At 45.2% G+C, this 24,196-nt stretch overlaps 1 protein-coding gene across 1 annotated transcript in view; it reads left to right on the top strand.

Annotated features, from left to right (window-relative positions):
- GDE1 (glycerophosphodiester phosphodiesterase 1) overlaps positions 1-24,196 on the top strand; it is a 523,842-nt gene that overhangs the window by 189,698 nt on the left and 309,948 nt on the right. Inside the window, exon 4 of the mRNA XM_044089739.1 lies at positions 19,204-19,296. Coding sequence (XP_043945674.1) covers positions 19,204-19,296 — 93 coding nt within the window. The remainder of the gene's footprint in view (positions 1-19,203; positions 19,297-24,196) is intronic.

The following is a 24,196-nucleotide window of genomic DNA, read 5'->3' as shown; positions in this document are numbered from 1 at the left end:
TTTCTCACAGAGGAAAAACAAAAGCAACTACCAGTCTATTTCATGGCATTAACAAGAATAACGCAGCTTACTGCAAGGAAAGTCCTGCAGGCCCTGGGTTACATGGCATCCTGCATAATATTGATCCCACATGCCAGGCTGCATATGAGAAAGTTACAATGGTACCTAAGGAATGTATGGTCTCAGCACAGACACAGTCTAGAAACCCAGATACCAATCATTCCATGTCTGAAAAAAGAATTCCTGTGGTGGGCTCAGGCCTGTCAGATGAACAGAGGATTGCCTTTCCACAAACCACATCCAAGGCAGACCATTACCACGGACGCCTCAGACCTAGGCTGGGGCACACATGGAAGACAAGTGCATTCAAGGCCTATGGTCACAAGACCAGCTGAATCTACACATAAACCTAAAGGAGATGCTGGCAGTGAAGCATGCAATAGAGGCATTCAGACCATTCATCCAGCAAGGACACCTGCTGATAAGGACGGACAATACCACAGTCATGTGGTACATCAACAAACAGGGAGGCACACATTCATACCCTCTATGCCGGACGGCAATGGACCTGTGGAACTTGGCCCTGAATCTCAACATCCAACTGCAGGCCAAATTTGTACCAGGAAGAGAAAATTCACTAGCAGACAGCTTAAGCAGGACTACCACGGATGCTCACGAATGGATGCTGCATCCAGATATCTTCAAAACCTTAGCAGAGAAATGGGGAATGCCAGAGATAGACCTGTTTGCCTCCTCACACAACCACCAACTGAAGAAATTCTGCTCAAGAGTATACCACCCACTTGCCTGGAGGGTGGACTCCCTTTCTTTCAGCTGGAAGGACCTGACAGTGTATGCCTTCCCACCTCTTCCTTTGATGTACAAAGTTCTACTGAAGATCAGAGAGGAACAGCCAAAGGTAATTCTGATAGCTCCAGACTGGCCAAGGCAACATTGGTACCCGCTTCTAAAAAGCATGTCTCGGACGCATTCATGGCATCTACCTCTATGCCCTCTACTTCTAACGCAGAACAACTACAAGACCCTGCATCCAAACTTAAAAACACTGCAGCTAACTGCTTGGAAAATTGCATAAAACAAAACCAGCTTGATTTATCTCAGAGGGTCAAGGACATTATCCTGGAGGCTCGCAGACCCTCCACAAGGAAAACATACTCAGCCAAATGGAAAATATTCCTCATTTGGAGTGCAGAAAAGGGAGTAAATGCCACACTAGCAAACCTGGCACACATCCTGGAATACTTAGCAGAACTGTTCCATAATGGCCTGTCCTACTCTTCCATTAAGATACATGCATCAGCAATTTCAGCAGAGTACAACATGGATCCCCCTGTCTTCTCTCATCCTCTCCTCAGACAATTTTTGAGAGGGATCAAAAATGTAAAGCCTCCAAGGAAACCACCTTTACCTGCATGGGATCTCAATTTTGTGCTAGAAAAATTAACACTTCCCCCTTTTGAACCAGCAGCAACAGTAGACTTACAGTTCTTATCTTGGAAAACTGCTTTCCTGCTAGCAATCACTTCAGCAAGAAGGGTATCTGAATTACAGGCATTAATGGCAGTGCAGCCTTTCCTTATCTTCCATCAGGATAGAGTGTCTCTGAGAACCAATCCTACTTTTATGCCAAAGGTGGTATCCAGGGTATCTTTGAACCAAGCTATACATTTACCTACATTCTTCCCCAACCCACAGAACAGGGGGGAAAAACTACTACACACCTTGGATGTACACAGGCAGCTGCACTACTATCTGGACAGAACCAAGGCCAGCAGAAAAACCGACCAGCTTCTGGTAGCATATGCAACAGGAGTGCAAGGAAAAGCAATTTCAAAACAGACAATCTCAAAATGGATAGGAAATTGCATTCGATTCTGCTACTCATTTCATGTAAAGACAACTCCTGAAAATATCAGGCCTCACTCCACAAGAGCTACAGCCACCACTACAGCTTTCCTACGAGGAGTGGCTACCAAAGACATTTTAGAAGCTGCTACTTGGAGCTCCGTGCATACATTTGCCAAGCATTATAATCTTCCTTTATACTCCAGATCCCGAGCAGGTTTTGCAACTGCTGTTTTACAAGGGATCTTAACTACACCATCATTATCTTAGTGCCTCCTCCCCCAGTTTGGCTATGGTATCCTACCCATTTGTTAGGACTGCAGATGCATCCTTGAAGGACATAGTACAGTTTTGTACCTACCATAAATGTAGATGTCCGATAGGTATGCATCTGCAGTCAGAATTACCCACCCTCCTTCCCCTCTGTGGTATTCCTAGGGTACTTACCCCTCATTTAGCTAGCTGGGGGAATCTATTATGGTGTATTTGTTTGTATGTATATATGTATATATATTTTGCTCTCTAGTGTTTGGAATTATCTGCATTTATCCAAATTTAGCCTACCTAGAGGGCACCTGGCATCTGGGGCAAGAAACACTGAGGAAAATGGCGTCGGCTGATGCCTTTATACCCAAGCAGCTATGACGTCGGGTGAAGTGCGACATCAGCCGAGGCCAGACCCAGACTTTGGAATCCGGCCGACCGAAGGGCTGCCTGAGGCAGGACAACCCATTTGTTAGGACTGCAGATGCATACCTATCGGACATCTACATTTATGGTAGGTACAAAACTGTACTTTTTTACAAAGATAATTCAAGCATGGGGAAGGCCAGACATAGATCTCTTTGCTACCCACAGAAATTACCAATTGACAAAATTCTGCTCAAGGACCTATCATCCACAGGCCTGGAAATTGGAAGCACTCTCTTTCAGTTGGACAGTTTATGCCTTTCCACCTCTTCCTCTGCTGCCCAAAGTTCTATTAAAAGCCTGAGCAGACAGACCAAAGATGACTCTCGTTGCTCCAGACTGGCCAAGACAACACTGGTACCCACTCCTGAGGATCCTGACGCATTCCCCACCATGGATCCTGCCTCTAATGCCTCTTCTGTTGACTCAGCACAACTTCAAAACTCTTCACAGTCAGCTGCAAACACTCAATCTAGTCGCATGGAGGATTCCTTAAATTCACAACAGACCCTACTCTCCAAGGAGGGTGCAGGATGTCATTCTGGAGGCCAGAAGGCCTTCTACTAGAAAAGCCTACTCCGCAAAATGGAAACGGATTTGTGCCTGGAATCAGAAAAAGGGTCAGAATCCTGGAATACTGAATTTACCTCAAATATTACAGTACCTAGCTGAGATGCTAAGCAGTGGACTTTCATTCTCCTCCATCAAAATCCATGCCTCAGCCATTTCTGCTCAATACAACACTGATCCTCCTTTATTCTCTCACCCTCTCTTAAGACAGTTCCTCAGAGGGACTAAGAATATAAAACCTCCAAGGAAGCAACTAGTACCTGCTTGGGACCTCAATTTCATTCTAGAAAAACTGACCCTGCCTCCATTTGAGCCAGCTGCTTCAACGGAACTGCAATATTTGTCATGGAAAACAGCCTTCCTTCTGGCTATCACCTCAGCACGCAGGGTTTCGGAACTACAAGCCCTCATGGCTATGCAGCCTTTCATGATTTTCCATCAGGACAGAGTTTCCTTGCGAACCAACCCTTCCTTTATGCCAAAGGTAGTATCCAGGGTAGCCTTGAATCAGGCTATCCATTTACCTACCTTTTATCCTAATCCACAAAACAAAGGGGAGAGACTACTACATTCCTTGGACATTCACAGACAGCTTCGTTATTATTTGGACAGAACAAAGCCATTCAGAAAATCCGAGCAACTCTTTGTGTCCTATGCTACAGGTGCTCAAGGGAAGGCTATTTCCAAACAGACAATCTCAAAATGGATAGCCCACTGCATACGCTTTTGTTATTCTTTTCATGGTAAAACTGTAGCTACAGGCATCAGATCTCATTCCTCAAGGGCCACAGCTACCTCTGCAGCTTTCCTCAGGGGGGTTCCTACCAAAGATATTTTGGCAGCAGCCACTTGGAGTTCTGTACATACATTCTCCAAGCACTATCACCTACCATTATACTCCAAATCTAGAGCGTGCTTTGCCACTGCAGTCTTGCAGGGAATCCTTGCTCCTCCTAGTTCCACTTAGTGCCTACCACCCCTTTTTTAGCTTTGGGATTCTACCCATCTGTTATGACTGCAGCTGTATGCACGATGAACATAGTACAGTTTTGTACCTACCATAAATGTAGATGTTCGAGTGCTAATACAGCTGCAGTCCAGGTTTCCCTCCCTCCTTCCCCTCTTGTGACAGTCCTAATGGCTAGCACCTCCGCATACAACCTGATTGGGGTATTCTTTTATGGTGTATTTGCTTGCAACTACTGTTTTTTGATTATATTGCATTGCATTATTACATAAATTTATGGTTTGCCTTCCTTCTGGGGGCACCTGGGGGCAAGAAAAACTGAAGAAAATGGCATCAGCTGAATGTCCTTCAAGGATGCATCTGCAGTCATTACATATGGGTTGTCCTGCCTCAGGCAGCCCTTCGGTCGGCCGGATTCCAAAGTCTGGGTCTGGCCTCGGCTGATGTCGCACTTTCCCCGACGTCAGAGCACCTGGGGTATAAAAGCATCAGCCGACGCCATCTTCCTCAGTCTTTCTTGCCGCGTGGTGCCCGAAGCAGAAGCAGTTCGCAAGTGCCGGTCGGTCAGCTCCTGTGATTCAGCTACCTAAGACTTCGAAAAAGCTAAGTACCCCGTTGGGGACTCTTTCTTGCCTCAGCCGATGTCAGATAAAGTTAATAATTGTTTAACCTGTGGGAAACAAATACCTCATAAGGATTTCCACTCTTACTGCCTCCCCTGCCTAGGCCCAGACCACGAAGTCTCGGCCTGTTCAGCCTGTGCTTCCTTCAACCGACGAACTCTTAGACGTCGGTCAGAGTTTGCAGAGGAGTTTTTTGGGGCCAGTTTTGTTTATAAAATGCCATCGGAGACTCCGACTTCGCATTTAGTCAAAAAACGGAAGGACAAGGACCGACACACGCGGGCCGCGGTTTCGGCTGAAACCTCGGTCAGGCCTACCGCGAGTGTCTCGGTCTCGGCTGAAACCGAGTCCTTGGTACTTCCTACTACCGAAGCCACACAACCGACTACCTCGGCCCTGGAGGCCCCGGCCGAGTCGGTCATTGAATTACCTACTGATACCGGTGTCCAGGAACCTTCCGACACCATTACTTTAGATAAGTCTACTCCTGCACGTGGTGCAGCCAGATCCCCTGCTTCCATGTCCATTAAGGCTTTCTCTAGGGCTAAGGCTGCTAAACTTTCTAAGGCTTTGCCTCCCAGAGTTACCTCTCAGAGACCTTCTTCTAGCTCTCGGATTCTTACCCTAGCAGAGGATCTGATTTCATTAATTAGAGGCTCCCAACTTCATCCGGACAGGGTCTCTCAACCACCTCCAGACAAAAGGCCCAGGGTTGAGCCCTCGGATCCACAGTCCTCAGATGAGTCCACGGATGGCTCTGCTCTGTCAGACCACCAGGAGGAGGCTTATTCGGCCTACGAGGATTCTGATGCTGAATAATCTATTCCCTCGGCCTCCCCTCCTGAAGAGTTTTCATTTGGAGAAACAGTACACACTATGAGAGAACACTTTCAATGGCAGGGTCAGGAATTCTCTGATTCCAGAAAGAGATTAAGGACCTTTTTACATTTACCTCAGCACAGGCCCTTAGCTATACCTCCTGTTTTGAATGTAATTGATGATGTTTTCTCAGATGCTTGTACTGCCCCTGACTCTCTCCCTCCGGCTCCGGCCAAACCTGATAGGTACTACAGGGTCCCGGACTCACATTTTCACCTGTACAAGGCCCACTCTGCTGACCCAGAAACTATTTCCCAGGGCCCTAAAGGGGTTGCAGCTGCCACTGCTAAAAATCCTCTACCCTCTGAAAGGGAGTCCAGAGCATTAGAGTGATGGGGTAAGAAATTGTATACTTCTGCAACTCTTTCCATGAGGGCATTAAACTGTCAATTCCATATGATAAAGTATTAAGAGTATTTACTAGATGAATTGCATAAGAAACTGTCCTCTTCTGAACCCCTTGATCGTAAATCCCTTCAGGATCTGGTGCATAACTCTCAGCAGGTTAGTAACTATTTCTTGCAGTGTGGTTATGATGCATTGGAAGCTTCATGTAGATCAGCTATGACAGGTGCAGTTATACGTAGGCATGCCTGGCTAAAGGAACAATCTCTGCCAGACCATGTTAAAGCTAAGCTTTTGGATGCTCCTATGGAAAAGCAAAAATTATTTGGTTCCACGGCACAAGAGGTTTTAAAGAAATTTGAAGAAAAGGCAAAATCTGTGCAAACAGTTAAAGACTTTCTGCAAGTCCAACCACCGAGATTAAGCAGAAATTGGCCTACTAAGAATTGGTCCTTTCCGGACTCAGACAGATCTCAGAGGCAGGAATAGACATGCCAGAGGTAGAGGGCAAGCTAGAGGCTCCTACAGAGGCCATCAGTGGCAGCCTCCCAACCAGAGAGGTAGTGCAGGAACTACAACTGCTACACCAGGACAGACTCAATGACTTTATTTTGACTCCGCCGACCAGGGCTCAATTAGAAGCACCTTTGGCCAGAAAACTTTCTTTATTCTCAAAAAATTGGCACAGCATTACAGGGGACACATGGACACTACAAATAATAGACAAAGGATACAGGTTCCATTTCCACTCATTGCCAAAAAGAAAAGGCATGCCAAACCTGCCACCAAATCAGAGGGCAGAGGCTTTGAAGCAAATTACGAACTTAATGCAAATGAAAGCCATAGAAAAGGTACCTCTTTCAGAACAAGGCCAGGGATTTTACTCAAGATTATTCCTTGTTCCAAGAAAAGAAATTCAATGGAGGCCTATTCTCGACTTGTCCGCACTGAATACGTACCTCATTGTGCCAAAATTCAAAATGCTGACTCTACAGCAACTCCTTCCCATGCTGGGCAAGGGGTCTTGGCTGGTGACTCTAGACCTCAAGGAGGCATACCTGCATGTCCCTATTCGACAAAGCTGCAGAAGACACCTCAGATTTCTTGCAGGGTCAGAGCATTATCAATTCTCAGCATTGCCCTTTGGCTTATCTACTGCCCAGAGTATTCACGAAATGCCTGGCATCAGTAATTGCACACTGCAGACTTCAGTGGATTCAAATCTACCCTTATCTGGACGACTGCCTAATACAAGCGGACAGCAAGCAAACTTTGTTAAAGGACTTGAACTATGCCATTCACCTGTTACAGGCCTTGGGATATACAGTCAACATCCACAAATCAAGACTGGTTCCATCCCAAAGAATAACTTTTCTGGGTGCGGATCTAGACACAACCACCCAGATGGCTTTTCTCACAGAAGAAAAACAAGAACAGCTACCAGTTTACTTTCAGAATCTCACAAGGCAAACTCAGATGACTGCAAGGAAAATCCTGCAGGCCCTGGGTTACATGGCATCTTGCATTCTTCTGATTCCACAAGCAAGGCTTCATATGAGGAAATTACAATGGTACCTAAGAAGTTTATGGACTCAGCACAGTCACAGCTTAGAAGCTGTGATCCCACTCATTCATTGCCTTCAAAAGGAATTCCAGTGGTGGGCTCAAGCCTGCCAGTCGAACAGCGGGCTGCCCTTCAGCAAGCCAAGAGCCAACCAAACCATCACCACGGACGCTTCAGACCAAGGCTGGGGAGCGCACATGGAGGACAGATGTATACAAGGGCTATGGTCACAAAGAGAGCTGCACATGCACATAAACCAAAAGGAATTGCTGGCAGTGATACACGCAATCAAGGCCTTCAAACCTTTCCTTCAGCATGGCCACCTGCTCATAAGGACAGACAACACCACAGTTATGTGGTACATAAACAAGCAAGGAGGCACCCATTCCTACCCTCTTTGCAGACTGACAATGAACCTATGGGAACTGGCATTGAAACTGAACATACAGCTACAGTCCCAATTCGTGCCAGGGAAAGACAATACACTGGCAGACAGCTTAAGCAGAACTACCATGGATGCACACGAATGGATGCTGCACCCAGACATCTTCTTACAAATCACACAATCATGGGGAAGGCTGGAAATAGACCTGTTTGCTTCCCCCCTAAATCATCAACTGAAGAAATTCTGCCCAAGGACATACCACCCACAAGCTTGGAAAGTGGACGCTCTCTCTTTCAGCTGGAAAGCTCTAACAGTGTATGCTTTCCCACCTCTTCCACTAATGACCAAGGTCCTACTGAAGATCAGGACAGAGCAGCCAAGAGTAATCCTGATAGCCCCAAACTGGCCAAGACAGCACTGGTACCCACTGTTAAAGAGCTTGTTACAGACGAAACCATGGCCTCTCCCCTTATGGCCACTCCTACTGACACAGCACAATTTCAGGACTCTACACTCCAGCCTGAAAACCTTGCAGCTAACTGCCTGGAGAATACCATTACTCCTCCTCAGGATAACCTATCCCAGAGAGTGAAGGATATAATTATGGAAGCTCGCCGACCTTCCACAAGGAAGGCATACACAGCAAAATGGAAAAGATTTCACACCTGGAACATAGCAAAGGGCCTAGATGTGACTGTGATGAATATGGCATATATACTGGAATATTTGACAGAATTGTCCCACAGTGGTCTGTCTTACTCTTCCATCAAGATACATGCCTCAGCAATCTCAGCAGAATACAATCTAAATCCACCAGTCTTCTCTCACCCTCTACTAAGACAGTTTCTAAGAGGAATCAAAAACATTAATCCTCCAAGGAAACCACCTCTACCTACTTGGGACCTGAATTTCTTGTTGGAAAAACTAACACTTCCTCCCTTCGAACCAGCAGGATCGGCAGATGTACAGTTTTTGTCTTGGAAAACTGCCTTCCTTCTGGCCATAACCTCAGCAAGAAGAGTATCTGAGCTACAAGCTTTAATGGCAGTGCAGCCATTCCTTATCTTTCATCAGGACAGAGTTTCTTTGAGAACCAATCCTACATTCATGCCAAAGGTGGTATCCAGGGTATCTTTGAACCAAGCTATTCACTTGCCTACATTCTTCCCACAGCCACAAAATAAAGGGGAGAGACTTCTGCACACCCTGGACATACACAGGCAACTACGCTACTACTTGGACAGAACTAAAAGTTACAGAAAGACTGACCAGTTGTTTGTAGCATATGCTGCTGGGGTACAAGGAAAAGCAATTTCCAAACAAACAATTTCCAAATGGATAGGAAATTGCATTCGTTTTTGTTACTCCTTTCATGGAAAGACTGTGCCAGCTAACATTAGACCTCATTCCACGAGAGCCACAGCCACCACCACAGCCTTCCTAAGAGGAGTGGCTACCAAAGACATTTTAGAAGCTGCTACATGGAGCTCCGTGCATACATTTGCCAAGCATTACAATTTGCCTTTATACTCCAGATCCAGAGCAGGTTTTGCTACGGCAGTCCTGCAGGGTATCTTAACTACACCATCCTTCATTTAGTACCTCCACCCCCAGTTTGGCTATGGTATTCTACCCATATGTGATGACTGCAGATGCATCCTTGAAGGACATAGTACAGTTTTGTACCTACCAAAAATGTAGATGTCAGATAGGTATGCATCTGCAGTCAGGTTTACTCTCCCTCCTACCCCTCTGTGGTATTCCTAGGGTGCTTACCCCCCTTTTAGCTAGCTGGGGGAATCTATTTTGGTGTATTTGTTTGTATATACATGTACATATATATTTTTGCAAATGTTTGGAATTTTATTGCATTTATCCAAATTTACCCTTCCTAGAGGGCACCTGGCATCTGGGGCAAGAAAAACTGAGGAAGATGGCGTCAGCTGATGCTTTTATACCCCAGGAGCTCTGACGTCGGGGAAAGTGCGACATCAGCCGAGGCCAGACCCAGACTTTGGAATCCGGCCGACCAAAGGGCTGCCTGAGGCAGGACAACCCATATGTGATGACTGCAGATGCATACCTATCGGACATCTACATTTATGGTAGGTACAAAACTGTACTTTCTTTTATACCCCTGCCGCACTGATGTCAGGGAAGAAGTGACGACATCCGACGCCGGACCTAGATTTTGGAATTTGGCTGACCGAGGACCCGCCTGACGGCAGGATAACCCCATCTCTTATGACTGCAGCTGTATTAGCACTCGAACATCTACATTTACGGTAGGTACAAAACTGCACTTTTCCATTTCCTCCTGTCCTCTGCATCTTGCTCTGTCACACCAACCACTTGCATATCCTCTCTCTCCACATCCATAAACCTTATCTTAGGCCTTCCTCTTTTCCTGTTACCTGGCAGCTTCATCCTTAGCATGTTTTTCCCAATAAACTCTGCATCCCTCCTCAGCACATGTCCAAACCAACATAATCTTGCCTCTCTGGCTTTGTCTCCAAACCTTCCAACCTGGGCTGACCCTCTAATATACTTATTCCTAATCCTGTCCATCATCGTCACACCCAGTGCAAATCTTAACATCTTCAACTCTGCCAGGTCAAACTCTGACTCCTGCCTTTTTGTCAATGCCACTGTCTCCAACCCGTATAAAATAGCTGGTCTCACTACCCTCTTGTAGACCTTCCCTTTCACTCTTACTGGAACTCGTCTGTCACAAATTACCCCTGACACCCTTCTCCTCCCACTCCATCCTGCCTGTACTCTCTTCTTCACATCTCTTCCACACTCACCATTACTCTGAACTGTTGATCCCAAGTACTTAAATTCATTCACCTTCGCCACCTCTACTCCCTGCATCCACCATTCCTCTATCCTTCCTCTCATTCACACACATATATTCTGTCTTAGTCCTGCTGACCTTCATTCCTCTTCTGTCTAGAGCATATCTCCACCTCTCCAGGGTCTCCTCCACCTGTTCCCTACTTTCACTACAGATCACAATGTCATCTGCAAACATCATAGTCCACGGGGACTCCTGTCTGATCTCGCCTGTCAACCTGTCCATCACCATTGCAAATAAGAAAGGGCTCAGAGCTGATCCTTGATGTAATCCCACCTCCACCTTAAATGCATCCGTCACTCCCACCACAGACCTCACCACTGTCACACTACCCTCGTACATATCTTGTACCACTCTTACATACTTCTCTGACACTCCCGACTTCCTCATACAATATCACAACTCCTCTATAGGCACCCTGTCATATGCTTTCTCTAAATCCACAAAGACACAATGCAACTCCTTCTGACCTTCTCTGTACTTCTCCATCAACACTCTAAGAGCAAACATCGCATCTGTAGTGCTCTTTCCTGGCATGAAACCATACTGCTGATCACTAATCATCATCTCCCTTCTTAACCTAGCTTCCACTACTCTTTCCCATAACTTCATGCTGTGACTGATCAGTTTAATCTGTCTGTAGTTACTACAGCTCTGCACATCACCCTTATTCTTAAAAATCGGAACCAAGACACTTTTTCTCCATTCCTCAGGCATCCTCTCACTTTCCAAGATTTCAGTAAACAATCTAGTTAAAATCTCCACTGCCATTTCACCTAAACACCTCCATGCTTCCACAGGTATGTCATCTGGACCAACAGCCTTTCCGTTCTTCATCCTTTTCATAGCTATCCTTACTTCCTCCTTGCTAATCCATTGCACTTCATGATTCACTATCCGCACATCATCCAACCTTCTCTCCCTCTCATTCTCTTCATTCATCAACCCCTCAAAGTACTCTTTCCATCTGCTCAACACACTCTCCTCACTTGTGAGTATGTTTCCCTCATTATCCTTTATCACCCTTACCTGCTGCACATCTTTACTAGCTCGGTCCCTGTGTCTAGCCAATCGGTACAGGTCCTTTTCACCCTCCTTAGTGTCCAACCTTTTATACAACTCTTCATACGCCTTATCCTTAGCCTTTGCCACCTCTCTCTTTGCCATGCACCTCATCTCCTTATACTCTTGTCTACTTTCTTCATTTCTTTGACAATCCCACTTCTTCTTCGCCAAACTCTTTCTCTGTATACTCTCCTGTACTTCTTCATTCCACCACCAGGTCTCCTTGTCCTCCTTCCTCTTTCCAGATGTCACACCATGCACCCTTCTAGCCATCTCACTTACTAACTCTGCTGTAGTTACCCAGCTATTCGGTAACTCTTCACTGCCACCCATTGCCTGTCTTAACTCTTCCCTGAACATCACCTCACAATTACCCTTTGTCAATTTCCACCGTTTGATCCTTGGTGCTGCCCTCACTCTCATCCTCCTATTCTTGATCACCAATGTCATCCTACAAACCACCATCCTATGCTGCCTAACTACACTTTCCCCTGCCACCACTTTACAGTCTTCAATCTCTTTCAGATTGGCCCTTCTACATAAGATATAATCCACCTGTGTGCATCTTCCTCCACTCTTGTATGTCACCCTATGCTCCTCCCTCTTGTTAAAATAAGTATTCATCACAGACAGTGGCAACTCATTCCTACACATAACCTGGAGTAGATGCTTGGGTAGAAAGAGTGAATCAGATAGCACGTCTCTGCCTCTGACAAGAATACAAATCCTTAGATCCCAGATAAGGGAAGTGATTTTGCATTCTTCTCCTCCAACACAACTAGTCTTACAAGCCTTAGTATTCATAGCAGCAGCAATAACTCTAGTTCATTAGCTAGGTTTCATATGTGGATTCCACAGTTGACAATTGTCAGTTCAGTGGTCATTCTTCAAAAGCCCTTGTGCACTCCAGTCAGGATTACACAGGTTTTTAAGGATCACCTTCTCTGCTGTATCTGTTCAAAGTTTCTCAAGAATGTCCTTTTGTTTTACCACTGCCGGTAGCCACAGTAACATAGACAGCTCCCATCTGATGTGGGGGGCATTCTTAGGAAGGACAGTTCATGATATGTGGTCCCCACAAGAGGCCAGTTCACATATCAGTGTTCTGGAAATGAGAGCCATCCTCCTAGCGTTGCATTGCGGACCTCTCAAGATGCTGTCCCTCAAGGATGACTGCAGTCTAAATGGACAATATCGATATAGTCTGTTACAGATACAGGGAACCAGATCTTATCCTTTATGTTGTGAGGCAACGAGACTGTGGCAGTGGGTGATTTCTTCTGGTCTTTTTCTCATTGCAACGATTGTACCAGGGAAAACCAATGTGTTTGCAGATAAACTAAGCAGGTCTTTTCTGATGCCTCACAAGTGGTCTGTCAGTTTCAAAGTGTCGGAGAGAATTTTCTGTCAAAGGAGCAAGCCATGCTGCACTCTGTTTGCTTCCCCCCACAACTACAAGTGTAGCAGGTTCTTTGCTCTGATCCCCTCTCTGGCGGGAGTCATTGAGAGATGGTGTTGTTCACAGTTGGACCTCTGTTCTGCTCTATGTTTGTCCCCCTTTACCTCTACTCCCGAAATTTCTACAGAAGGCTTACCGGTTGAAGAGCAGAGCTATCCTCATTACACCATGTTGGCCTCATCAGGTTTGATTTCCCTTCCTGTGGCCTCATCTTCTGTATCTGTCCTGGATACTGGACCCTAGTCAAGACCTCCTGTCTCTTCCGGCGGGGACTTATCTGGACATAACAGGCTTCAAGTTTTCTTCAAGTGGTTTCTCCAGCTCCAGTGATGGATAGATAGCCCAGGCTTTCCTCTTTGTCTGGCATATTTTCTTGCCTTCTCAAAATGCTTCTGCTAGAAAGACTTACATAAGTTAGTGGAAGAGATTTCCTGTTTGGGCCCTTCAAAGATATTTGGACCCTTTTACTTCCTCAATCTCCACTGTACTAGACCTTTTAGCTTCCCTCTTCAAAGAAAGGCAAGTTTTTCATCTATCTAAGTTCAATTGGCCGCCATTTCCAATTTTCATTCAGGCGAAAATCATACTGTTTTGGCTTCTTCTAAGTTGTGCAAGACTTTTCTGAAAGGCATCTTTTTACTTAGTCCCTATGTCAAAGACTGTACTCCTCCTTGGGATTTAATTATATTACTTCAAAATCTGAGTCATTTGAACCTTCAGCCACGTCAGGCCTAAAACTTTTGTTAGGAACACCTTTTTCCTAGTGGCCATTATGTCAGAAAAGTATCTGAACTCCAGACTTTTTACTGTTGGTCTCCATACATGATTTTTTCATTAGGATATGGTGTCTTTACATACTAATCCATCTTTTTTTTTACCTAAAGTGGCTCCTGAGTCAAACATTAATCATTTCGTTAATCTCCCAGTTTTCTTCCCAAGATTTTCCAATAAAGGTGAATACTTACAGCATCTTTTGGATGTGCACAACCAACTTTGTTTTTATCTTTATCGAACCAAAGATTTCAGAAATCTGACCAATTGTTTGTATCCTTTTCTCATAATAGATTGGGTATGACAGTTTCCAAGGTTATTTTAGCCAGATGGTTGACTGGTTGCCTATCGTTTGTCTATAAACAGAGAGGTTTGTCTTTACCTAAGCCACCAAAAATAAATTCTAGGAGGTCTGTGGCAACTTCCTCAGCTTTTTGGTCAAGAGGTTTGATAGAAAACATTTCTGCAGTGGGCACTTGATCCAGTGCTTATACTTCTATTGCTTATTAAAAATCGAATTTGATTTCTAGGAACAGATCTGCCTTTGGCTCCACAGTACTTCAAAGTATCCTTCCATGAGGACCACTCAAGGTTCATCTAGCTGGGGACTCAGTCGCATAATTTGAGGAACAAATGAAAATGACATCATCAATTACAAAAGTTATGTACTGACCATAACAGTGCGTCTGTGCTGTCTATTTTCATTCTTCATCAACTTCCTGCCCTCCTAACCCCATTCCCTTTATTCCTGGAGACCACCTAAGGAATTTTTCTTAAGAATCTTTTGTTCCTAGTTTGATGTCCAGTTTTATCTGTTCTCATACCTCTCAAGTGTACCTCATTACAAGGAAAGTACCTCATTTGGGGTTTTAAAAAGTTCATGTTCCTCAAAGTTACACATTGAAAGACTGTCACACATTCAGTGTTAAGAATTTTTTTAAGTGAAATCCATGGTAAATAGAAATGAATCATATTAATTCATTATAAGCTCTTCTTTATAAGTAAAATCAGCATATTTTAACCATCCTATGGCCTTTCTAGTTGAGTTGAAGTTGTTAGTAAGCCATTAGTACATATTCCACATTTTGCCCATTTGTTCCACATTATGAGGGGCTAGTGTTCCTCATTTTGGAGATGGAAGGTTGAGAGCTATGTCTGTGCTGCTTCTACTCTGTTGACTCTGTATGGTATAAACCTATATTACTGGGGGCAGCAAACTCAATCTGAGGTATGTTAGGTTTGTGGGGCACTGTGGGTAAAGGGAGGAGCTTGAGAGTTGGATCCATGAATCTAGTAAAAGCAGCCAAGTCAGATCTGAGACCCTTCAGCTGAGGAAGAATGAAAATGGATGACACAGATCCCATTGTTATGGTGAATACATAACTTTTGATCTGAAGTAGTTGTGTTCATTTGATCTTCAACCTGTGGGTTCCTGGATCTGTATCATATCTGACTCGGCCGCATATCCAGCATCTGATCCAAGCTAAATGCTTCTCCCCTTACCCATAATACACCTGTCTCCTTCCTCCCCCCCAGATCTCATTTGCCTCCTGTACGTCAGCATTGTGATCCGAGCTCTCTGCATAAAAGGTTTGTGTTAAGTGTTGTTTTTGGGTGTAAATCTTCTCTTTTCTCTCTATTTTTCTTCTCCACTTTCTACCTCCCCTCTGCGTTTCCGTCGGTTAAAAAAAAAAACTTTCTCTCTCCCTTTCCTTTCCTTGCATGCGTGGTCTGTGTGATAATGAGTATACTGGGCCTGAGGTTGGAATATGTCTGACACTCCCAAACCCGGCTTCAGAAAGTGTACAGAGTGTGGCAGTAAGCTGTCCCCAGCCGATGGCCACACACTGTGCGTAGTGTGTCTTGGGGCATCCCATCTCCATACCTCCTGTTCCATCTGTGCCGAGTTTAATCCCCGGGCACTTAAGGACAGGAGGAACAAACTAATTCTTAAGGGCCTTCTTCCCTCTTCAGGGAATCAACTCCCTATACCCCTGGCTTCTGTCCCTGCCTCCTCCCCGGCCTCTGGGACTCAAACTCCCGCCAAGAGGCCTGGGGATGGGGACAAAACTGCTAGAAAAGATTGGCCAAGGAAGCGATCCCCTTATAGCTCGGCGCTGCCCCCCCCACCTAAAGTTAGTTCGGCTCCGAGACTGGACACTCACCGGCTCCATTCTCCTCGGTTCTCCCCGGAGCCAGAGGAGCCCTGTGTCAGGCCCTCCAGGCTGGTGTCGGTCGCCTCTTCCTCCAGCTCCACCTGGAGCCTTAGCGAAGCGGAGATGGATAGGATGATGGGGAGGTTTATCTGCACCCAGATACAGATGGGAGTCTAGCCTGCCCCATCACTCTCCGGAGCGGGGAGCACTGAACCCTTTTTCACCCCAATTACTCCTTCTCTGATCTGGCCTTTGGTTTCAGAGCCCTTGGATCCAAGGAGACTCGAGTGTCGAGGGGCCGGCACCGCTGGTACCTTGCACCTTGATGCCGGCTATGACCTTCAGCAGGTCAGATCTGACTGGCTCGGATCCATCAAGCTCTCGGAGCCATAACCTCTGTGTCAGATCCAAGGGGTTGGTGTCTGCTCCGAGTGTAGCATTCCTCTTGGTATCTCAGTGCCTGGAGGCTCGGCTGTGACTCCCCTGTCAGGTCAGAGGGTGACAGCTCCTATTGTCTTTCTCAGGATGTCCATTCCCCTTCGGCTTTCGATGTGCCTAAGGTGGTACTCAGTGTGGCTCTTAATCAGTCCATTCATTTGCCTACCTTCTTTCCTAACCCACAGAACAAAGGGGAATGATACTGCACTCCTTAGATGTGTACAGACAACTTAGATTGTACTTGGACAGGACTAAACCTCAAAGGAAATCTGAATAACTGCTGGTGGCACTTGCTGCAGGGACAGAGGGGAAAGCTATTTCAAAGCAAACTATTTCAAAATGGATAGGCCACTGCATTCATTTCTGCTATAAGCACCATGGTAAACCTTCCCAAAGGGCACCAGACTCCATTCAACCAAGGCTGCATCTACCTCTACAGCCTTTCTCAGGGGTGTCCCTACCAGGGACATCCTAGAAGCTGCTACCTGAAGTTCTGTACATACTTTCACCAAGCATTATCATTTGCCAATTTTCTCTAAATCCAGAGCTTGCTTTGCCACTGCAGTCTTACAGGGCCTTATAGCTGGTCCTAATTCTATTTAAATTCCTCCTCCCAACCTTAGCTTTGGGAATCTACCCAAATGTAATGATTGCAACAGTGAAACACGAAGAACATAGTACAGTTGTGTACACTTACCATAAATGTAGATGTTCGAGTGTATTCACTGTTGCAGTCCGGGTTACCAGCCCCCTTTCTTCTTTTGGCTATATCTCTACTCTCCCTTACTATGCTCAAAAGCTTTTTGGTGTATTTGCTTTTTTGTTGGAGGTATATCCTTGTGTTTATAGATTTAATTGTTTCCCATTAGGGGGCACCTGACATCTGAGGCAAGAAGGACTGATGTAATGGCGTCGGCTGCATGTTTTGTACCCCTGACGACCTGATGTCATGGAAGAAGGGACAGCAACCGGCGCAGGACCCAAGACTTTGTTAATTGGGCCGACTGAGGGCTACTGCAAGCAGGTAACCCAAATGTAATGACTGCAACAGTGAATAGACTCGAACATCTACATTTATGGTAAGTGTACACAACTGTACTTTCTATATGGCCTTAGCTGCTGATCTTTAATGGTTGCTGCATTTCTTAAGGAGAGCTTCACCTAAATGCAAGGTTTTCTTTCCAAAAAATGATTGTCCTTCCTTGTAATCCAACACTAGAAGTGCCTCATACAGAAAAAGCATCATTTAATTATTACATTAATTTTATGCTGGAACTTGCTTCTGTTTGCCCTTTTATGAGATCTTGCATTTTTGTTCCTGTGTTTGTCTCATCTGTTATTCTGCCTCTACTTGCTTTTATGAAGTAATTTACTTAGGTTATGATTCTAACTACAGAGTTATTGAAATTAATGGCTCTTAATCATGGGCTTTTAAATGGACTGTATCAGTCACAAATTACCAGCATCACAGTTGTTGCCTCACAGCAAGAGGTTCTCCTGTTCGATTCTTGGCTGGAGTGCGGGGAGTGCCTTCTGTGTGGAGTCTGCATGTCCTCCCCGCGGTTGGGTGGGCTTTCGAATAACATGCGTAAATGGTCGTGCCTTCGTTGAAGGTTGAACATCGAGCTGGCACCTCGGCGTTCGTGAAAATCTACTGTCAATCATTAGTGTACTGGAGTTCCGCTGTGGCGACCCCTAACCGGGGAAAGCCGAAAGACAACTATAACATACTGCAAATAAGTAATGTAGCCTGGAGCTACACTTCTGAGTCTGCACAAAAGCAAATGTCTCAGACTTAGTTTTCAGATGCAAATGAACAAGAAAACTCCACTCATACATTAGTTTAGTTAAATTTTTCCTTATTACAAATTAGTAGGCTTTCCCTTTAGCCAAGCCCTAAGAGTGCTATTAAAGGAAAAATATTTTCTGCTTTTTCTCCCGATTTTCTCTCAGTATTTAATTTGTATTTTTCTACATTGCATTTTCTGTAAAGGTGCATGTTATTGTTTCGCTGTTTGTTACAGCCTTTTTGCATTATGTTGTTGTTTGGTTAAGGAAAGTCAATGCGTTGGGGGAGGGGCAATTACATCAAAGAAAGTGAAGTAATGAAAAAGACAGGTTGATGCTGACAGTCAAAATTAGGCAGTCATAGTACTGTTAGCTGGTAGAGAGTGACGGAGAGAGAAAACGACAGTAAATGATCTTCTCTTCACAGGAGTGTGTCACACTACATCATGGAGGTGAAAGCCTTGACTGCAAAACAAGATCACATAGATGGCAATCACCTTTCATACAATTTTGGATGTATAACAAATTAGAAGATGTTCATAAATACTTGCACTGATATGGAGACATTAGTAATAGAAGAAAGTGACGTACACAAAATATCCATGATGTTTTGCTATAAGAATGAATGAATGTAGATAATTTTCTGTCTGTAACATTTGTGACAGGAATCTATTATGCTGCTGCCTTCTGAAATAGTTGCTTTGAGGTGCTTATCAAAAGGCATTGTGTGACGGGTTTTTCCAGCAGTGTGACCTAACTTTCTTTCCTTCTTTTTTGCAGGCAGCAGCTGCTCTAAAACAAATATACAATGACCACACTGTTCTGTACAACCAAAGCATTGTCTGTTCCTTTGAGCCAGATGTTATCTATAAGGTAAGATATATACTTTTTTCTGCTCATGCACTTCGAGCTTCCATTGAGAGAAAGCAAAAGTAAAAGCATGGCTGAAAGTAAATTGTTGTAATAGTGGTTATGTAGCTTAAACTGAATGTGTATTCTTTGACCTGTTTTTTTTTTTTTTTGTTTTTTTTTATCAAATCGTTTTACTATAAAAATGCTGAATAAACAGAAATGTAGTCATGTTTATATTTACACCATATTTTACATTATCTGCAGCTGAAATTTTGTCACTTGTACACAAGGTTGCCAGATTGTCCCTATTTGAGCGGGACTGTCCCGAGATCAACAACCCAATCCCGAGTCCACACTGCCTCTTAAAATCCCAGCAAAAACTGCCCGCTGTTTCACATTGAACAGAAGAGGCTCTGCTGTGTGATTTTTGATGTTGGCATATGAGCCAATTAAATTACAAAGCAGAGCCACTTCTGAATCTGTTTAATGCGGAGCAGCAGGCTTTTTTTTGTTTGTTAGTTAGTTTTTTTTTTTTTTTAGTCTTCACTTAGCGTGAACGACCTTTTCTTTTTTTGTCCCTATCTTGTCTTTCATAAATCTGGCATAATGTCTGTTCATCCTCTTTCCTGGTACATAAATATACCTTCCAACATGCTACAAGTTATGTTTGCTTTTTGTGTCGTACCCGAAAGCTTCTTACTCACTGTCATGAAGATGTATCATTGGTATTGAATGTAATATTGTATGACTCTGTCGTATGCCCTCAGAGCATGTCTGTTTCCTGACAAATGTAAAAATTAATGAAATTATATTCTGTATGATGGAATTTAACTATCCAAATGTAGACTGGGTAAACTGTTCAGTGTCAAATAGGTCCACATATTAATCTGTTAATGGGAACAGTTTGGTAAACTACTCAAAGTCAAATTAATAGGCCTAACTGTTGAAATATTGATGTGTTTAGTAAACTGTTCTTTGTGAAATAAATAGATCCAAATATTAATCTTTTACTGGAACAGTTTGGAAAAATATTGTGAAGTGCAGCTAGGTTTAGTAACATTTTATTTGCAGTACAGACAAACCTACAATCTTTCTGCTCTCTTCTCATAGTTTCACCTTCCATAATCAACACAGATCATGATATCATCTTTAGTTAAAGGGTAGAATTAAACTTGATGACGTTATGTAGTCCAATCTCGCCTTCATTCTTACCCGTGGGTTTGGAGCCGCCATATTCTAGCTCGAAGTCTTCAATTGGCTCGTGGCTAAGAGGTATCCCGTCGTGCAACAGGTCTTCCCCAGATCTTGTTTGCCGCTCGTTAAGCTCAGATGTAGTCTTGCTTTTGACCATGGCGAAGTATATTGTTTATAAAAATTTTATAAACTGTTGGCTTGTTGTTGCTCAAAAAAGCTATTTTCATAGCTCTGTGTGTGTGGTAGTGGTGTTTTACTGCCTGTATTTGTTTCTCTGGCTGTTTTTTGTGCCCTTGTCTGGCTGTTTGGGTATCCCATTCGTTTTCTTTTTCCCACGAGCTAGGCCCATTTAAGTTAGAGGACCTAGTCCTCCCCATTGTTTCTGTATGGTCTTTGGTTTGGTGCTCCATTCTGTTAGCGTTTAGTGGTGTGTCTGGCTAGTGGTGCTTTCCTGCCTATGTTTCCCCGGGCTAGGCCCATTTAAGTTAGAGGACCTAGTCCTCCTTGTTGTTTTCCCACCGGTTTCTTGGCCATTTGAGTTAGAGGCTCTGTTTCTTGTTAGTTGGGTCTAGTGCATGTATGTATTAATTTGTTCCTTTCAGCATGTCCAAGGATCCTAAGGAACACAGGCCTTCGGGCTTTAAAAAGTGTGTTGAATGCAGCAATAAAATGTCTTTAAGTGATGGGCACTCTGTGTGCATGTACTGCTTGGGGGCTATTCACCTCCAAGAGTCCTGCTTGTTTTGTCATTCCTTCAGTCCCCGTGTGCTACAGGAGAGGAAGAACAAGCTCATTTTGAAAGGACTGCTTAAACACTCCTTTGAGGAAGACTTGGCTAAGTCTTCCAGTGCATTATCCTCTCCAGCTAAAAAGAACAAAAAGACTTCCAAGAAGCACTCTCCTGCTCCATCTGTTTCTTTGGAGCCGACAGAGAAAGTTGCTAGAACAGCTTCTCCTTCTTCGGTTCCATTGCCCTCGGTGCCGAAAGAAGGTAGTCTCTTGACTAAGTCCGTATTGGCTCCCAGCCTTCAGGGCCGTTCACGGATATTGTGGTTCGGAGCCGGTCTCCAGTTTTTCGACCGGGTTCTCCTTCACGCAAGTCCCCTTCTGTTGGGAGATCCAGATCTCCTACTTTATCTTCCAGGTCTTCCTGGACCCTTTCCAATGAGGACATTGATAGGGTGGTGAAGAAACTGCTTCAGTCATCGGTGTTGGCCAAATTGATTTCGGCTCTGACCCAGTCGGCTCCGGAGTTTATGGCCTCTTCATACTTTGTTGTTCCTTCTCCAAGCCTTTCTCGGCCTTCAGAGCCAGAGTTGTTGGTGCCGTCGGGTGCCATTAGGTCGGTTCCAGTAGCCTCGCCTGGCCTCATGGTTCCGATTTCCGCTCCGACCCCGTCAGCTCCATCCCCGGGGTCAGGGGTTCACGGTTCTCTGGTCAGACCCGAGGGGGAGGTCTCGGATCAATCTTCATCGGTTTTGAGCCTTCCTCTCGGTGCTTCGGCCTGAGTGAGCTTGGACCCGACATCGGCTTCGGACCTCATCTCGGCGCTGAGGGCTACTACTGTTTCATCTTCAGTTAGTCGGCCTTCAGAGCCGAGGGCATCAGCCTTTGAGGTTATGAGGAGTGTGCTGGCCAGGTCGTCAGCTGCATCCTACGGCACAGATACTCTACCCCCTCCAGCACCGGTGTTAGTTTCGGATCACGCTCTATCCATGGGCAGCAGAGACCCTAAGCCTCAGCATTCCCCAGCTTTCTGACATCTCCCCAGAGTTTTGCCTGAGGAGCCGCCAAAAGAGATTGTGTAAGAGGAAACACCTTGACTTCTCGGATGAGTCTCTCACGTCAGATACCAACCTCGAGTTAGAGGGGTCCCCCAAGTCATCTTCTGAAGATATCTCTTTTTCATATATCCTGGAGATCTTGAAGCAGAGAGGCGGCTGGCCATCCAAATCCCATTCTGATGAGGAGTCGGTGTTCCTGAAGGCTTTCGGGTCTCAACCCTCCGCCTCTTGGGTTTCTCCCCCTTTTGATGAGCTATTAGACCTTGTCTGTCGAAAGGTGTGGGAAACTCCTGACACTGTGGAACTGGTCCCAAGGAGACCTAATAAGTTTTTGTCCGCCCCCTCTGACAAGGAGTATCTATCTAAAGGCATTCCAGTAAATGCCATGATGGTGGCAGCGGCCACCAAGAAGGAACTTGCTGAAACTTTGTCTATTGTCCATCCACCTAACAAGGAGCCCTGGGCTATGGACAGGTATGGGAAGCGTGTGTTTACCTCAGCGGCTTTTACACTGCGGTCGCTGAACTACTTGATGCATTTTATGAGGCTCCAGAGAGATCTCCTAAAAGAGCTAGGAGATTCTCTACAGGGTAACATTTCTGATGCCGTGGCACAGAAGGTCAATGCACAGATGTCTACCTTAAATTCCCTTACCAGCTTCTCCATGAGGCTGATCTCATATGCAGCCGATGGAGCGAGTAGGGCTGCGGGTTCTGGAGTCACTCTTAGGAGACACTCCTGGATGCGCCTGTGCAATTTCGCGGAGGCCTTCAACTCTACATTCACCAGTGTCCCATTTGATGGTTCATCGTTGTTCGGAGCCAAGGTGAAGGACACTCTCACTAGGTGTGAGCAGGAAGGGAAAACCCTGTCTGCCGTAGGAGTCTGTTTTTCCATGCCTTCTAGACCTTACCCCCAAGGGCCAGAAGGGTGGGAAAATGTGATTCATAGGTTCATAGGTTCATAGGTTTATACTAGGCTATCTGCCCTAAGGCATTTATAAGCCTAGCCCAAAGTTATGTGGCTTACGCCACCCCTTATGTTAGAAATAATGTGCCCATTAGTTTGTTGTGCCTCTGTCCAGCAGTGACACAGAGATGATTCCCGTGGTAAACCTACGATCTCCCATCCACCGGTCAAGATTTCTCTTGAACAGAGCCAGTGAGGTGCTCTGCCTCACATGGATCGGGATTTTATTCCACAGCATGGGGAGTCTCTGGGTGATAAATCTATCCCTCCAGCACGTCCTATTTATATCCGTGCTAAGGTTTAAGTCACTTGCTCTAGTGGTTCTGGTGGATTTGGATTTTTTGAGGTGGAGCATGTCCATTAATTCCGGGTTGGTCATGGCCTTGTATGTCAGGCACAGGTCACCTCTGAGCAGACGGTATGCAACTGAATAGAGTTGGAGTTTCTTCAGTCTGGCAGTATATGACAGGTTTTGGAGTCCCTTTATCCTTTTGGTGAGGAACTTTTGGGGTCTCTCCAATTGCTGCAGGTGTCGGGTGAGATACATCCCGAATGGGGCATTGTACTCGATCATTGGTCTGATAAGTGAAGAGTACAGGGGAACAATGACCTCACTTGATCTGGATGTGAATCCCTTCATGATCAGATGGGCAATGTAGAAGGTCTTTCGAACCACTTTAGCAACGTGAGTGTCAAACGAGAGGCCACTGTCAACCTGGGTACCCAGGTCCCTGATAACCTCTTCTGTGCTTAGTGGGTTGACACCTATATGGTAGCTTGGGGTTACCTTGTTTTTCCCGAAGGGTATGACTATACACTTTTTTGCGTTTAACTTCAGGCCATGGCTCTGGCATCAGCATTCAGGAAGTCGCAGAGGCTTTTTCAGGGCGCACAAAGTGATTTCCCCTCCGGAGGCAGGGGAGGGGTGGAAATTCAGGTAGACGCCGCCCTAGAGGCAGAGGAGGCCCAGGTAA

This window comes from Protopterus annectens, chromosome 12.part0 (genome assembly GCF_019279795.1).
Source record: "Protopterus annectens isolate FY-2018-M chromosome 12.part0, PAN1.0, whole genome shotgun sequence".
Taxonomy (NCBI): domain Eukaryota; kingdom Metazoa; phylum Chordata; order Ceratodontiformes; family Protopteridae; genus Protopterus; species Protopterus annectens.
The sequence above is the reverse complement of the archived record's forward strand: the minus strand, read 5'-3'. Positions and strand labels throughout refer to the sequence as shown.